The sequence below is a fragment of the Ambystoma mexicanum genome, chromosome 2q (genome assembly GCF_040938575.1).
Source record: "Ambystoma mexicanum isolate Mex_15411 chromosome 2q, UKY_AmexF1_1, whole genome shotgun sequence".
Classification (NCBI taxonomy): Eukaryota; Metazoa; Chordata; class Amphibia; order Caudata; family Ambystomatidae; genus Ambystoma; species Ambystoma mexicanum.
The window spans coordinates 1,086,749,061-1,086,766,226 of NC_090924.1; the positions used below are offsets into that span (position 1 = coordinate 1,086,749,061).

The 17,166-nt window shown below is 46.0% G+C and overlaps 1 protein-coding gene across 1 annotated transcript in view; it reads right to left on the reverse strand.

The window, feature by feature from the left end:
• KRIT1 (KRIT1 ankyrin repeat containing) overlaps positions 1-17,166 on the reverse strand; it is a 1,383,280-nt gene that overhangs the window by 905,113 nt on the left and 461,001 nt on the right. The window contains exon 8 of the mRNA XM_069648434.1: positions 11,946-12,089. Coding sequence (XP_069504535.1) covers positions 11,946-12,089 — 144 coding nt within the window. The remainder of the gene's footprint in view (positions 1-11,945; positions 12,090-17,166) is intronic.

Below are 17,166 nucleotides of genomic sequence, written 5' to 3' on the forward strand. Positions count from 1 at the left end.
TCCTTCAGAAACACACAAAACCACAAGATGATAGAATTACATGTGTCATCTTTTTTCGCCCCTGAGTAATGACCTAAGAAGGGTGATACTAAAAAATAGGAAAATCATTCATACCAATGATTTTCAACCCAATTGCCCTAGATTTGCCTTCAAGCGGATGCCTAATCTGCAGGATAAATTAGTACACATTTACCCTATTAACAACATTGAGACACCCATTCAATCTACATTATGGGGACTGCCACCAGTCAGTGGTCCTTATGCATGCGGACATTGTTCAGTCTGCCATTTGACCAAGAATTTGAAACAGATTGATCTGTATGACAGGCTATGGAAATACCAATCCTTCTCAAATTGCCTGACTAAATGGGTGATCTATGGGATAAAATGCCCTTGTGGGTTAATCTATATAGGCAAAACGATCAGGTCAGTGAAATTACGAATTGGCGAACATCGCTCAGCCATACGGAATGGTACTCTGGATAAACCATTGCTGGCCCATTATTTACAAGCGAAACACACATGCGAAGATATATTTTGGTTTGTTATTGAGACATCTAAAGCTCACCCACGGGGAGGGAATAGGGATCTGTTCCTTAAAAAAATGGAGCAAAAATGGATTTATAATCTCAATACAGTCCAGTCCAGTCTAAATATTGCCGTAGAGTGGAGTCTGTTTATCCACTAATAGCTCAGACATCCAGTGGGGGGTTAATGAAATATGATCTCATTGCCATTTATGTCTATCATGTCTGCTGGAGGGTGATGCCTTGTCTAAAATTGTCATATAATGCATAACCATTGTGTGCACAAATTTGCTCTAGAAGAAAAAATGTATTTGACACACTATAACACACCCCCTTACTGAGAACTAGCAAGCAGATAATTATTTACTGCAGTGTTAAGTATACCTTCATAGGATCCATATACACTCAAAAATGGCGGACCCCTTTCTAATACTGAGGAAAGTCCTTCCTCTATTACACACACGAATGGACCGGACTTGGCAGTCCTCTTTCGATGTCAACGAATGACATTTGGCTTACACCAGTATTCAACCAAGGAAAAAGCCACGGGTAAAGCGATTCTGTGAAGGCGAATGCACACACGACAGGTAAGCCTGCTTTGAAATCCATGCCACACTTGATTGTTGCTCAAAAACGTACAGAGAGTCTAATTGTACTCTCTGGTGCCTTTGTCTCCTACACAGAGCCATTCACTGACATGCGAGCGGTTTAAAATATCTAACCCAATATATAACAATGCAAGACAGCATTGGGGATCATTATGGCCAAGTAAGTGTTACTCCCTGCCACTTACATGCTTGAAAGAAACGCAATCAGGTGAAACCTGTGAAATTGAAAGGCTTTTCGCATTTCTTTTAGATTCCATGATGCATTATGGGACATGTAGTATCCGGAATACCATAGAAACTCGGTACACTACTGACATTTCTCTGCAGGACTTGAAACAATAATCCCTGCCTTACACATAAAGTGGTAAATATGATTGATTCATATATCAAAATGTAACTATTGTTGGTTCAATATGTTACTTGTTTCAACAAAAATCTTTTAAATTTACGTATTGATTTACAGCTTGAATTCTTAAGACGGACTGGTCTGCCGCCTCAATTAAATTGATTCATGCAATCGCTTTGCCCATCACACCAAAAGAAATCACTTTTAAGGTTAGCAACCTGGCTACTTGTTTTGTATGCACACAAACACCACCATCACCGTTTTTATCATGTTTGAGTAAAACAATTTTTATTTATCTTTTTAGGTCACTACACTGACACATAGGCGCCATGTTGCCAGTGTAACGTGTTTCTTTAACCTATCACGTCCTGAAGACGGGGCGTTGGACTTTACTGACAAGCTTTAAACTGCAACAGTGTTGTCCTTCTCCCTAGAAACATATTCAAATGTTGACGCTATTATACCATGTTGTTGTATAATTGAAAATGCGATCAAAATACACCATTACTAACATCACGCAAAATTGTATATTGCAAATGTTTTGGTGTCTGCTTCTTCTGCCCATTTGTGTTTCTACAAATAACGAACGCTGGAAATAGGTTTATGTTGTTTGATATAATAATTAAAATATGTTAAACACATTTCTTTGTCTATGGTGGGAGATATAATCCTATGAAATTCCTATTGTGAGGTAAATTTCTGACAAGTAGCCACCTTTCGGTGCGTTAGGTGCGTTAGAGGTGTATCTCTCCTCACATACCACAGCCCCCTTAAAAAATTGAGGAAACCCTTGTGCTCACAACACTTGCTTATCCCACTTTTTCAATTCGCCTAAGGAAACCACCCTATTGCTAGACAAGAAAAGATGTAAAGCCCCAAACGGTGGTCGGGCAACATCCCGAGGTGAGCGCCCCGAAAGAAACCCTCCGTGACCTAAAGCAGTGTCGCAGCAGAGTGTCGGGAGCAAAATCAAAGTCAGGATTTAACACACAGAGTTTCAGGAGCACCCTCTCTTGGGAGGTCGCTAGCACCCCACGCTCAGCAGCAATATGTTAATTTGAGGGGGGGTACCAAATGGACGAGTTGGGGGTTGTCCGTGCAAGGTACAGTTCATTAGAGTTGTGTTTGAGCAACGGCTGTCCCCGGCGCGGCTCTTCCCTCCACCACCGCGTACGACTTACTGAGTACTTTCGCATTTATGTATAGTCAACAGCGTCTCCGCAAGACAACACAGCCACAACTCCAGCCCGTGCAGCGTGAACAAGGATCCAGCCCGCCTAATTCAAGGTAGCAAGGTGGAATATTAGGGGAGGCAACATTCCTGCGAAAACAAGGAAGATCCTACAGTTTCTCAAACGCCAGAAAGTAGACGTGGCAATGATTCAAGAAACCCAACTCATCCCGCAAAAAGAGCACCTCTGGGCCCGTAACTGGGGATGCCATAGCTACTTCTCCTCCTTCTCGTCGTACGCCAGAGGAGTAGCCACCCTCATTAACCCCAAAATTGGCTTTCGCATGACGAAGGTAGAAAAGGACTGCGAGGGCAGAGCCCTCCTGGTAAAAGGCATCATCGCCGGGAGGGACGTTACGTTTATAAACTCGTACGGCCCCAACGTGGATGGAGCAAACAACTTTGATTGGGTCTTTTCACAACTCTCACGACTTGAGTTAACCATCATCTGGGGCAGTGACCTTAACACCCACCTGGACCCGCAAAAAGACAAATCGCAAACCACCTCCACACAGACAGCTAGGGTGAGCCTTCAGGTGCAGGAGATTTGCAAGGCATACAACTTGGTCGACATATGGAGGCACGGAAACTGGGAGAAACGCAAATATACTTTCCACTCTGAAGTTCACCACTCCAGCTCTCGCATAGACTATCTACTTGTCTCTTCTCAAAGCCCATTCCAATGGGGGTGTTGCCAGATCCTACCAACATTTTTTTCAGACCACGGCAGTGACACTCAAATGCAACCACCCCAATGCGCCACGATCAGCACCTCACTGGCGCTTCAAACCGGGTGCGCTGACAGATCAAACATTCACATCAGAGCTTCGCAAGGAGATCACGTTCTTCATAGACACCAATCAAGACTCAATATCCTCAGCGGGGACGCTTTGGGAAGCGTGTGTGCATCCCTAAGGAAAATGGAATACTAAAGACTATACGCTGTGAGTTAGCAGACAGCGAGGAGCGTCTGAAAGCTCTAGAACGACAGAACTCCGACACACTTTCCAAGCACACCGAAGCGAAACTCAAAGATGAATTACTTAAATTTGGAGCATTGGCAGATCGTGAGTTGAAGTTCCTACACCGCGGATACCAGATACGCCAATATGGGGAGGGACAACGTCCTGGAGCGCTCTTGGCCCGTCTGATTCCCGCTGATAGAAAACCCTCCCTTGTGTAAAGAATCCGCACCCCACAGGGGACACTAATCTACACAGAACCAGAAATAATAGACACTTTCCACACCTTTAACCAAAACCTATACAGCACACACCACCCAAATAACTCGGAACGCCTGCACAACTACCTAGCAGATACAGAGCTATACTGGGTGGAGCGGGAGCCCCGCTCAGCACACACCACCCAAATAACTCGGAACGCCTGCACAACTACCTAGCAGATACAGAGCTATACTGGGTGGAGCGGGAGCTCCGCGAACCACTAAACGACCCCATTAAGCTGGAAGAGATCCTAGAAGCGATAAAGAACCTGCCCAACACCAAAGCCCCCGGCCCCGATGGCCTAATTGGAGAGTTCTATAAAGCATTTGCCCCACTGCTAGCCCCCCTCCTTCTGAAAGTTTACAAAGAAGCGGCAGAGATAGGCATTCTCCAGCAGACCCTAAGAGAAGCAAATGTAATATTATTGCACAATAAAGACAAGCCCCCCCGAGGAATGTGGTTCCTATAGACTGATCTCCTTAATAAATCTAGATAATAAAATATTAGCTAAAATTCTCTCCACTAGACTTATCCCCCTGATGCCAGCACTGGTTCTCGCCGACCAGGCTGGTTTTGTGCCCGGTCACAATACACCATATGGCATCAGAAGAATATTTGGAGCTATGGCCGCGATAGAACCCTCACAACAGGCAGCAGCAGTGCTTTTAAACGCTGAGAAGGCCTTCGACTCTGTCGAATGGCATTTCATGTTTGTGGTACTTAGGAAACATGGCCTGGGAAGCCCGTTTCTTAAACTAGTGGCACTACTATACAACAAGCCTCAATCAACCATTATTCTAGGTTCATTGAAATCGGCACCCGTCCATCTCCAACACGGAACCAGACAGGGGTGTCCCCTATCCACGTTAATATTTGCACTGGTGATGGAGCCGTTGGCCACGGGCCTGCGCGGTCGGCATCTCCATAGAGGGCTATCTATAGGCCCCCACAAGGTCATCTCCCTCTATGCTGATGACGTAGTGTTACTCATTCAAAACCCCATAGAAAACCTAAACCCCATAATGCATGAGGTACTTAAATTTAGTCCGCTTTCAGGTCTGAGAATCAATCATGCCAAGTCGATAATTTTTCCCTTAACATACTGCACCAATAAATTCACAGACGAGTTTAATTTCAAATGGCAATGTGCCCACGTGCGATATCTTGGGATCCTTCTGTCCTTGAGCCACCGAGAAATATTTCAGGATAATTATGAATCCACCTTTAAGGCTCTACAGGAGAAGGCGTCCAGATGGAAATCTCTACCACTGATGCTCTGGGGTAGAGTGGCATTAGTCAAGATGGTGATCCTACCAAAACTCCTAACTGTTCACAAATATCCCACTCTTGCTCCCTCAATGTTATCTGAGGAAACTTAAAAGTCTCATCCTAGAGCTGGTTTGGGCCGGTAAACCGGCGACAGTGGCTTATTCAACAATCATACTGCTGACAACGCGGGGTGGGCTTGCACTTCCCGATGTGGAACGCTATTACTGGGCCGCACAGGCACACTTCCTCAGCTACTGGTATTCCTCCCCTGTTATCAGACCCCGCGTACAAATAGAGTGTGCTCTGGCGTCGCCCAACCCATTGAGAGCTGTAATTCTTAGCCAACAATCGGTACCACACATACCACACTAAATGTGGTGCTCACCACCTACGCAGTCTGGAAAGAAATTGCTCAAAGATATGGAGTATCTGTCAGGTACTCTCCGTTGCTACCCATTAAATTCATTCCAGGGGTGCCCTTGACGAACAAGAAAGTGTTCCTTCAATGGGTAGATAAATTACAGATCCGGTCCCTCGGTGACTTGTTCGTCGAGGATACCTTCTTATCACCACAACAGGCCAAGGAGAGAGGCAGCACATCCTCGCTAGATGTATTTATATACTTCAGATTGTGTCGCGCCATCCAAGGTATCTTCCCATCCTTCCCACGGCAGCCTCCAACATGGTCACTACTCCATGACATAATACAAGCACAAGGGGAGGGTTGATTGGTGTCCTCGATATACAGATCTCTCCTCACGGACACTGCACCTGTAAACACACACACGAAAGTGAGGTGGGGAAAAAGCACTGCAGAGCACCATCCCCGAAGAAGAATGGTCATACATACTCTACTAGACGCAGAAGATTACACTAAACTCGCGGTTCAAACTCATACACTTCCATTTCCTACATCAAACTTATCACACCCCAGCCAAGAGGAGCGAGCACAGCCCCGAATCTGAGGCAAAATGTGTAAGATGTGGGAGGCTGGCAGCGGACTTCATTCACCTCGCATGGAGCTGCCCAGCACTGTCCAAATTATTCAAGGGACCGAGGCGATTATAGGTGAAGAACTAACGCCGATCCCCACAGTTACGCTACTGGGAATGACTAAGCAGCAGTCACCCGCAGTGCGTAAATTAGCAAACATGTTGCTGATCCTGGCACGTCGAAGGGTGGCTATGGCATGGGGTCAGGACCCCCCCTCCCTCTGTTGCGAGTTGGCAGAGGGATGTACTCTACTGTCAAGACGTGGAGTCGCAGTTCATAAAAACATTGCCCTTGCATGCTCGACCTCCGGACATTTGGGGGCCCTATGTAACATACTTGATGAACCTTAAGTGTGATTCCTCACCCACCTTATCCCCAGGCTGATCCTCTGGCTGGGCTTCGATGGGCAGACGCTATAAGAGATGCTCCGAGAGTGAATAACGTCAGATACTTGTGAATGTTGTTGCGGCGTGGTGTTGCGGAAGGTGGGTAGGACTGTGCGGGGTTCTTTATGAATAAGGGGCTTGTTACTTGTCCCACTGTTGGGCTAAGCGAGTGTTAAACTCGTGACAGCCCTTTTCTTTCCGTTTTCTCTTTGGAAAACATAAATAAAGTTTTTAAAAAAAATGATGTTCAGGTTAGCCATGTTTCTCGTACCTACGTGTTCCCAATTGCTCACTATGTCTCTTCCAGTTGCTCCAGCTACACTTCTTCCCATTTGAAGGACCATGCCTTGAAACTTTCCCCTTTAACTGAACTTCAACTTTAACTTTCCCTTCCCCGCCCTCCCCTTCTCCCTCTCCTCCCCCCCCCCCAGTTCCCTATTCATTAGACCAGGGTTACTTAGCACTGTCCCAGAGTTCCTCTCGGGGCATTGGGTCTTGTATCTTCTCCATCTACCCTCCTGCCAGGAAATTCCCACATCCTGCACTGGATTCCAATATGGCTTCCTCTCCCGTCCCCGCCCGGGCTTGCATTTCCTTTATCCTCTTCATTTCCCCATCCTTTACCCTTTAGGACCCCTAGGCGGTTTACTTTCGACCTTGTCTTGCGTGCGCTTTCACTTCTGGGTTTTATTTGGGTTGTGTAAAATTTTCAAATCTCTATCAAATGTAAATTCTATGCTTCTTCGCTCCTTCTGTAAATTACGTAAACTTCTATTCATGCCTTTTTGTAAACTACGTAAACTTATATCTATGCCTTTGTACCTTCTGTAACTACTTTATGTAAGAAGTGCGCCCAGTTGCCTACAGGCTTGGAGCGCCATACAAATAAATAAAATACAAAATACAAATGAATCGCCCTTTTCTGACAACAAACTTTCACCCATTTTCCAAATCAACAGCAGTGGATTTACTCCAGCCACTGGACTCAAAATAATACTGTGCTGCAGATGGAGCTGAAAGGCCAAGTGGAAGGCAATTCATTAGCAAAAAAGAAAAGCACCAGGTTGAGGGGAAATGGGAAACATGGGATGGAAAGTGGGTGCAACAGATGGGAGGCATGCTGTGGAAATCTGGAACTGGAACCCTTCACCAGTTAAACCAAAACCCAAAACATAAGACACAGGGGGAAGGTTGGTAAAAAATGAAAAATAACATGGTAAGACATCAAAGAATGCAAAACTACTTTTTGTGAATGTGCAGTCACGAAATAGACAAAAAGTAACTAATTTGTTAAAGTGACCAAGTGAGCAACGGATAACATTTGTTGTTTCTGCCAGTTAAGGGTCATAAGCCATAGATGGCTTATGATGTCATGTCATGATGTCATGGTGTCATCACATGATCACATGATGTCATGGATGTCATCACATTTTCTTTCCCTCAACACTGACAAGACCGAAGTCCTTTTCTTTCCTCCTAACACGCTTTCCCGTACACACCCTCCTTTCATCCACTTTCCCCCTTCCAATCTACCCATCTCCACCCATGCTCGCAACCTTGGTCTCTACATTGACTCTTCCCTCTCCTTTAACCACAACTCTCTCACCTCTCGCGCCTGTCGGCACCATCTCTTCAACATCTGTAAGATCCGCTCCTCCCTCACCTTCCACGCTTCTAAATTCTTAATCTCCTCCCTTATCTTCTCCCACCTCTTCTACTGCTATTCTCTCCTCTTTGACTCCCTGCCTCTCATCTGGCCCCCCTAAAATCTATCTACCACTCCACTATCCATACTCTGTCTTCTTGGTCCTTGCAATTCTATTTCCACCTCACTCTCTCAGCTTGGCTGGCTCCCCTTCCTCTCACAACTAACATTTCAATTCCTCAGTCTAGTCTTCAAATCCCTCCATGAACTCGCACCCCCCCACCCCATCTCTCTTCTCTCCTCTCATTCTACACTCCCTCCTGTTCTCTCCACTTGGCTGACCTCTTATTCACTGTACCCCCTACCCCATGCGCCGCCTCACGCTTCCGTTCCTTTCAGCTCTTGGCCCCCCTACATTGGAACTCCTTACCTCTTTCTATCCGCTCCATCCCCACCTACTCATCCTTCCGCACCTCCTTGAAAGCCCTTCTCCTCCACCCCCTGACTTTCCTTCCCTAATTTCTCCCCTCTCCAACTCCCCTGTTACCTTCCTATCTACCTTCCCTCCCTTCCCTTTCTCCTTTCACCCATTGATCTCAAATCAGTTATTTGTAACCTTCCCTACCTACCTCCTTTCCCTTTCCCTTCTCCCTTCCCTCTCCCCCTCCCCCTCCCCCTAAGTAAATCGTTCTACAGATTGTCTCACTGGTTTGCTTCATGATTGTATATATGCTTCTTTCTTTATTGTACCTTGTTGTTATACTGTAAAGCGCTTTGGATTAAAGCGCTATATAAACCTAATAAACATAATAAACATAAATAATGAACACTTTAGGAAAACATTGGATAATTACTTCAACCTGAATGGAATCACCTGTAATGGTATGGACTACTACCCCTTGGAACAAAGTACAGAAAAAAACTGGCACTTCCTTTCAGGCATTTGTAGAATTAGAGTTATAGATTAAAAAAGACCATTTTAAAATGTTCCTTGTATTCAAACTTCTTTAGCATGTAATGATATATGTTGGATTGTTTGTCTTCTCTTGTCTTCATTTTGCCTGCAAAGGCAATGGAATACTGAAGTCAGTGATAACCTGCTGAAAGTGCTATATACAGCAAATTAAACTAGGCTTATAACAAGAACACCTTCCTGGAATTCAAAAATACCTAGAGCCCTACAAATAAAAGACACAGCTCTCAATGTACGGTGTTTCACCTTCATAATTTCCTATAATGGGCTCTTTGGTCATGGTAATTTGATCAGCTGTTAGGGAGAATTCTCTGTTTAGGCTGAATTTCCCTACCTAGTGAGTCCCCCAGCAGCTTTGCTGGATTTCTGGGGTTTCTTTTTTTCTCCTGCCAAGAGTGAGACTCTTTTACCCTCACTCTTGGGCATGTTGAAGTGTGTTTTCTTGGTTAAACCTTGTGTTGAATGGGCTATGGGGTCTTTTACTCCATAGGGCCTTATGTATTTTTGTGATGTGGGTTACACAGCACCCTCTGTGCCGTGACCCAGGGGTGTCCTAGGGACTCCCCAACATAGACTCCATACCCTGGGACTGACTACTGTCTCCCAGGGCATGTAAAGTCACCAAAGACTTTGCTAGTCTTGAATCCTGAACAGAACCAGTACAAACCATCATATTGTGGACGTACTGGCTGGGGCAATTCGATTGCCCCAGGGTCTGTTAGTCGAGGGGGCACGTCTCCGTCCCCCCTGATCGAGTTTTGGCTGGTGGCAGTGGAAACTACTTTTTATATTCGACCGCAAATATTTCCCTATGGGATTTCCCATTGTTTTAGGCTAACACATTTAATTATTTATTTACGGTAGCCTTAAACATACCGCCGGTTTATATATTTATTATTATAACTCCGGTTGGGACTTTTTGCCAAAACTTGATTCTAAAATGGCGTTGGCGTTCGCCTCTGTAACTCTGACCCAAAGTGGAGCCCTTTTGTTCCACTTTTGGCGGGCTTCTCCACAGAAGCCCTCCAAAGTGGTGCCACTCTGTCTGGGGTACTTAGGAGGGGTGGAGGGGGATTTAGGCACCCTGGACTGAGTTACCTTGGTAACTCAAGTCGCACTCCGTCCTGATTGGCCCAAGTGGTGAGCCGGCCGGCTCACCACTTAGCATGTTTGAGTGACAGCTAGGCTGGGTGAATGGGGGTTTGCTGCATAAAAGCAGGGCTTTGGGGACTGGAACTTCAGAAGTCGCCACAGGACCAAGAATCCGACGAGGGAAGAGCTGAGCCGACCTGCTTCGACGACACCACCCGGTGGAGCCCTGCTGAACCGTCTCACCACTTTTTCCAACGACCGAGGAGAACTCTTAACGGAGTGGCTCCTTCCCTTGACTGGTGGGGACAACCAGTTTTCACCTTCTTTCCGCTTCTCGAGGTATCTCGTGGCCGCCTTGCCCGTGCCAAGCACCCCGGCAACCGGAATACCACACTTTTACCCCTAACCGCGAAAGTCGGTACAACCCTTTAACCGGGGGACTCCGCGGCTGGTTTCTTCCCGGGCAGTGCAACGACCTTCTTCTTCCACTCTTCAGCGAGAACTTCTTCTCCCCTGACCGACGTCGAGCCTTGCTGCCACTGCCTGGAACAACTGCCACCGCTGGAGGATCCTTTCCGCTTAAGGTACCGTGTTCCGCCTGGCTTCCCTTGCCACCGACTGTACGGGGTAGATTTAGCCCCCGGCTTTCGAACCTGGGAGTGCCTGGGACACCCTGGCTAAACTTTCTAAGCCACTCTAAACTCTTTCTAACTCTTTGCAAGACTTTGAATCCCTAATAACAGTGTGATCTTGGGCACATTTTCGCTCCGGCTACTCTAAGAGTGGGCCCTGCCTAGTGACTTTTGCTCACCTGTGACTTTGTACTTCTTTGAGCCTATTGCAAGTGTTCTGGACCTTAGAGTGGTTTGTTTAACCTATTTCTGTTTCTTTTTATCCCTTTCTTGAATCTACTAGAGTGTCATCTAACGTTAAGCACTCACCTCTGTTCGAATTATGTGGTGTTAACCTAGAGTTGTCTAGATAGGAGTAAGGGTTGAAACTGCTTGCATTATAACTGTGTTTGAAGTGTTTTTACTATATTTTGCTAGAGTGATTTCAACTTATGTGTGTTTAATAAATAAATAACTATATACTTTTGAAACCAAGCTCTGGTCAGTGTTTGCTTGTGCTATTGTATTTGAGTACCTATTGTGTATACTTTACATACTGCCTAACTCTTCTTGAGGGAAGTCTGACTGCTCAGCCACAGCTACCAGGTAAATCTGGGTGGTGCGGACTGCTACCAAGTGGGTTTACTGCTATACCTGTAGTCTTAAATCTTTTGCAGTGTTCCCTAAGGGAACTGCACAGGTTTCTGCCTAACATCAGCACATAATAATAGATATACGCAGATGGGGGTATGCAAGTGTGAGTTAAGTGGGAAATAGGGAATGGGGAACTCCCTCCCAAAATAGAAGAATGAAAACAATGATTAAACGCCACCAATGAAACTGACACACTCAAATAGTACACTATGTAAATTGTGGAGGTGAAATGATAGAACCATAATATGCATTCTTTCAATTGGAGGTCACCATTGCATGGTTTCCTCTAATGCCAAAGGGGCCGTGATCCAAACAACAAATTTGCATGTAGAACATTTAGTTTGCATATGCTACATTATATCATCTTGTTCAACTGAAAGTATTCACCAGCATGCGTAATGGATCGGGGCCCAGTGATCACTATCCAGCTGGTTTACTGAAAGATTCTCATCCAGGAGGTGGCTCAGCAATTCCAAGTCGCCCTCACAGGCACTTCGATGAAGAGGGAAATCATCAACCCATTGACGCTCTCTAGTGACCAAATGAAAAAGAAAAAAAGAAATAGGATTTAACTATTGCTGCTGAGTAGCTAGATACAGAACCTTACCAAGGTTGCCCCATTTTAACAATTTGATCGAATGTATCTTTTTTTTAAAAAATGGAAATCTCATTGATAGGCTTGAAAAACAAAGAATCATTCATGAATATTACCTGAATAAAACATATGTAAAGCATAATTCCAAAAAACAATGCATACAGCAAAAATAACTCCACCAAAATAAATAATATGGAAATTAGAGGTCAAGAAGTTAATGCAGTGATTGTTGTACTTCTAGTGCATAGTCTCTTTCTTTACACAAGTGGGATGTTGTCTCCCAGAAGTGGATGTAGCTGCAGCAGGTTGCCCTACTAGCATCAAATATAAATCCAGTGCCATGGCTCCCGATTGTAAATGCCTTCCCCACCCCCACCGCTTGGCCACTCATGCGCATGCGTTCACCCCAACAGCCAGTCCTTAGAGAGGAGAGGAAACTTAGCAGGTAGTAATATCACACAATACAAATGTATACAATCTCTGGTATGTTCATTCATAAAACATCAACAAATAACTAACCATGTAAAACAGGAAGGTAATGTAGATGCAGTTCGAATGATGAGTACCAGTCACAAGTTCAATTCCCTATACTTTAGAAGTCCAAACCCTAAGATGCTCGAAAGTCACAAGTTTCAACACACGGTTCGGTTTCTCACAGCTATGTATTCTCTAAAGGGATGCAATGGACTTCTGGAGTTGATTCAGAATAGTTTTCAATTATTTATAAGTTTAACAATTTACCAGAAGATCGGTAAACTCTGCTTTCTGTTCCAGACCAAAGACCAACCGAGGGGCAGGATACTTGAACCAGGTTCTAAGACCAAAGGCAAGTAGAGGGCAATAGGAGACAAATGGATTTGTTCCCAATGTTATCCTATGGAGGACAGGCACAGTTATGCTTACTTAGCCCCATGCCTCCAATTTTCCCAGGGATCATGATGGGTTGACTGGGAAAAGCTGGGAGCGCAGTCTTCCATCCTTTTCCAGTAAGAGGTGCTGTAAGGAACTCATGGTGGCAACAGTAAAGACAGGCACAAGTGATCAAAGTTCAAGGGTGTTTATTAAACTTTAAATGCAGGTTGGAAAAACGCCTAATCTAAACCTAAATCTAAAATGGGAGCAAGCGTCGACAATCAAGCGAAAAATAAGGCAGTCCTTGTGGCGATGTGTCCAAATAAAAGTGCATATGCTAAGAAAATCCAATTGCCAATTGCTTACAACTAATTATACAAAGAGTGTTGGATTAAGGTTCAATAGAGAAAGAAGTGTTCGCAAATAATAAGTCAGAATGTTATTGCCACGGGTCTCCATTCCCCACATTTTCAGCACTGGACAAGGTGGGACCTCGGAGCACAGCACACGCTCAAGCTTTCTCAGGACGAGCCAACAGCTACGTATCAGCTATCAGGTTCTACGATGGTTATCTTTTCCATAAAAGGTCTCTTGCCCTCGAGAGCCTAATAGTTTTCAATAAAGAAACACAAAAGTTCTGTTCCTCATATGGCTTTGGGGTGGCGGCTTCACCCCTGGCTCCCCCTCTTCCGGGCGCAGACCCCTCACAGGTGTTCCTCGACTATTCAATTAAACAGTTCTTTTCATACGATAGTTAGCGTGATGACTTTCGACCCCTGGATCTCCCTTTGGCCGGGCTTGGACCCCAAATGACAAGGGGGGCACTTCACTTCTCCTTGTTTTGTAATATTTCCTGCTTTCACGAATCTTAATGTCCTTTCAAACAATGCAGTGTGATTCTCCCTCGATTAGGTTTACGCCTGTCATCCATGTTCATAGGGACTTCAGGCCTCGCTCCTTTTCGTTAGCATCCCTCTGCCGGGTTACTCTCACCAACCTTTACAATGCACAGTGCATTATGCGACTTCGCCCTTTCTTGTGAGCATCCCTCGGCCAATCCTTTCATAGTGAACTTTGGGTGGTGACTTTCCACCCCTGGATCGGACCCCTTTAGATTACCAGTTTCCCTCCTTCGGGTTCACTTTGCCAATTGTTGCAAACCAGTACACTATGGTCATCCCTCTGCCGGGTTCACTCTTGCCAACACAATGTTCATGTACTTTTCATATCACGCAGGATTCAGTTTCTCTTAGTTTCCTATTCATCTGCCGGTCAAAGACATTGGACGGTAGGGCGGATTTGACAAGACCTCTGTATGACCATTTTGACCCCTCTTAGCCTCTTCCCAAGGCCTTCCGGTTCTGGTAGTCTCTACCTTCAGGTAATCGACCAGAGTTTTCTGCGTGAGCACCCACGTAGTGCTGGACACCTCTGTTGCAGACTTTTCCCACAGTTTCTCAATAGTTCCTTCGTTTACTCAAATTTCAATTAGCCGCTTGCTACATTCGTTCAACACAGTTCGGTTTCTTTTTTGGCTTTCCCCTTGACTCACTGGCTGTGCTGAATTGCTTTGCTTTCTTGTCTGTAGAGTCAAGGCCGGTACCACTCGGCCATGCATCTCTCCCCGGCTTGGCTGTCAGCGAAGGAGGCGCCCGGGCATGGTTGATATCTGCTGCAACACACGCTGGCTTTTTTTTCCCACTTTGTTGTTTATTGACTATTTTCATAAACAAACACAATGCAGGGCGCTTATTAGATATCAGTAAATTGCAACAATGTAAGGCCTCATTCCCCCCCTTCCCTCCACTCCCCCTGCACATAACTACCAGGCCCCACTATACATTGGGAGCATGCGGAACAACATTACTGAGTCCGAGAACCTTAGGCGTTGACGGGCATCTTGTGTTCTGTACGCAGTGCATGGGCCATGAGCAAATTCAAGCCAAAAACTGGGGCCAAACCCCAGACAGGCCCTGCGGAGGAATCCCTTTTACAGTCTGATGGCTTCACACCCTTCGTTCAACAGGACCGCAATCCAGTCCAAAAGAAACACTTCCATTTTATCGTGGACAAATGTTGAACGTTTTTCATAGGTAAAGATGCCCTACAATTTGGAGAGCCATTCATTTTTAGTAGGGGCCGACGCTCGTTTCCATTTTTGGGCCACAGCTATCCTTCCGGCACGTAACATGGCCTCCACCACTTTAGGGAAGCTAGTTGATTCAGAGTCTGGGGAGGGGATGCCTAGAAGTACTTCCATGGGGTGAAGCTCTGGGGAGACCCCCACCATTTCTTTGATCCAGCTTAAGAGTTCAGCCCAGTAAGTATGGATCACCGGACACTCCCACCACATACGATACCACGTTCCCTGGTGGCCACAACCCCTCAGGCAGACACCCATGAACATTCGAGCTAGCCGAACAGGGGTTAAGTGTCAGGCGTGTAAAATCTTAAAATTGTGCTTCATAGCTGCTGTATACAGGGAGCCTGAGAGCATTACCTTGTAAATCGAGTCCCAGGACCTACCATCCAATGTCACCCCCAGTTTTCCTTCCTAGTAGCCCCTGAAGGGTTGCCTCCCCTCCAACTGAGCTGTAATCAATGCCCTGTAGAGTTTAGACAGTTTTCCCTTCCTCGTGGTGGACTTTGCCATTACCTTTTCAAAGGGAGTGAGAGGGCGAGTGAGGTCCTTGAGCCATTTGGGATCAGTTAGGAGCCCTTTCACACATAAGTAATCAAAGATCGAGAGGGGGGTTAGGGCCCATGGCTGCAACCAGGTTTTCATATTCAACAAAACCATTCTGCTTAAACAGGTGGGCGGCCCTCTCCAGGCCTATATCAGACCATTGTTGTGTGTTACGTAGGCCCCTGGTGCCCAAGTCTATAGGAGCACCCCAAAAGGAGGACAAAGGGGAGGGCCAGGGGGTTAGGGGCGCGTTAGCTTTGTTGCGCTGCCATAGCTCCCAGAGGATTGACAGTATAGTGTGAGTTCGGACGTGTAGGGGAATTATCTTGACCGGTGACCACAGGAGGTTGCATGCTTTCCTAGGGTGCTTGTGTGTGTACTCTATGAAAGTCCAATAAGTTCCCAACTTGTCCCTCATATGTTTCTCCATACCCCAGAGCTGGGCCGCCTTGTGGTACAACCTAAAGTCATGGGAGGCCAAACCCCCCCCCCCCCCCCCAAGGATCGGGGGAGGGTCAGGGTTGTGTGCTTGCCCTAGGTTTTATCCCTTGCCAAATAAACCATTAAATTAAACTATGCAGGGTTGAAAAGAAGGCGTCTGGTACAGAGATAGGGAGAGACGTGAAGAGAGGAGACGGGGGAGGACATTCATTGCGCCCAAACCACGAGAGGGTCAACGGAGCCAAGCGCAGCAAGACTGCTTTTATTTTGTCAAGGATCAGGCGTAATTTAGGTGAAGTGTTCACAATTCCATAGGGAGCTGAATCCTGAGGTATGGGGAGGATTTCTGCTCAATTCTCATACCGCCCACTGTGTTAATTCCTACAATTTTTCTATCTGCAACTCCCATAGGCATTACACACGATTTGGAGAGGTTTATTTTCAACCCCGAGAATGCGCCGAAAGTTCGTACCTGGTCCAGGATACATGGAAGCGAATCATGTAAGTTAGTCATGTAGCAAAGGATATCATCCACAAATAATGAAAGTTTGAATTCATGTTCCCCACAATTAATTCCCTTGATTCCCTTGTCCAACCTGATGGCAATCGCTAAGGGCTCCATCTCCAGGCATAGAAGAGGGGGGAAAAGGGGCAGCCCTGTCTAATACCTCTGGAGAGGTGCAAGGGTGAGGAGACCGTGGCGTTCACTGGCAATCTTGGAGAGGGGGCATTACAGAGAGAAGCAATCCACCCCCGAAAGTTATCGCCAAGGCCCATCCTTTGCAAAACCTTGCTCAGGTAGGTCGACTCAACCTGGTCGAAGGCTTTCTCCGAATTTAGCGATGGGAGGTAAGCCTCCAGACCCTTGCTGGAGGATTCATGCATAAGATCCAGGGTCTTTCTAATGTTGTCCTTCCCCTGTCTACCTGGAATGAACCGTACCTGGTCTCCGTGGACCAGGGCGGGAAGATGCTGTGCTAGCCTATTTGCCAGAAGCTTCGCCAAGCTTTTTTTTTTGTTTTTTTTTTTTAACT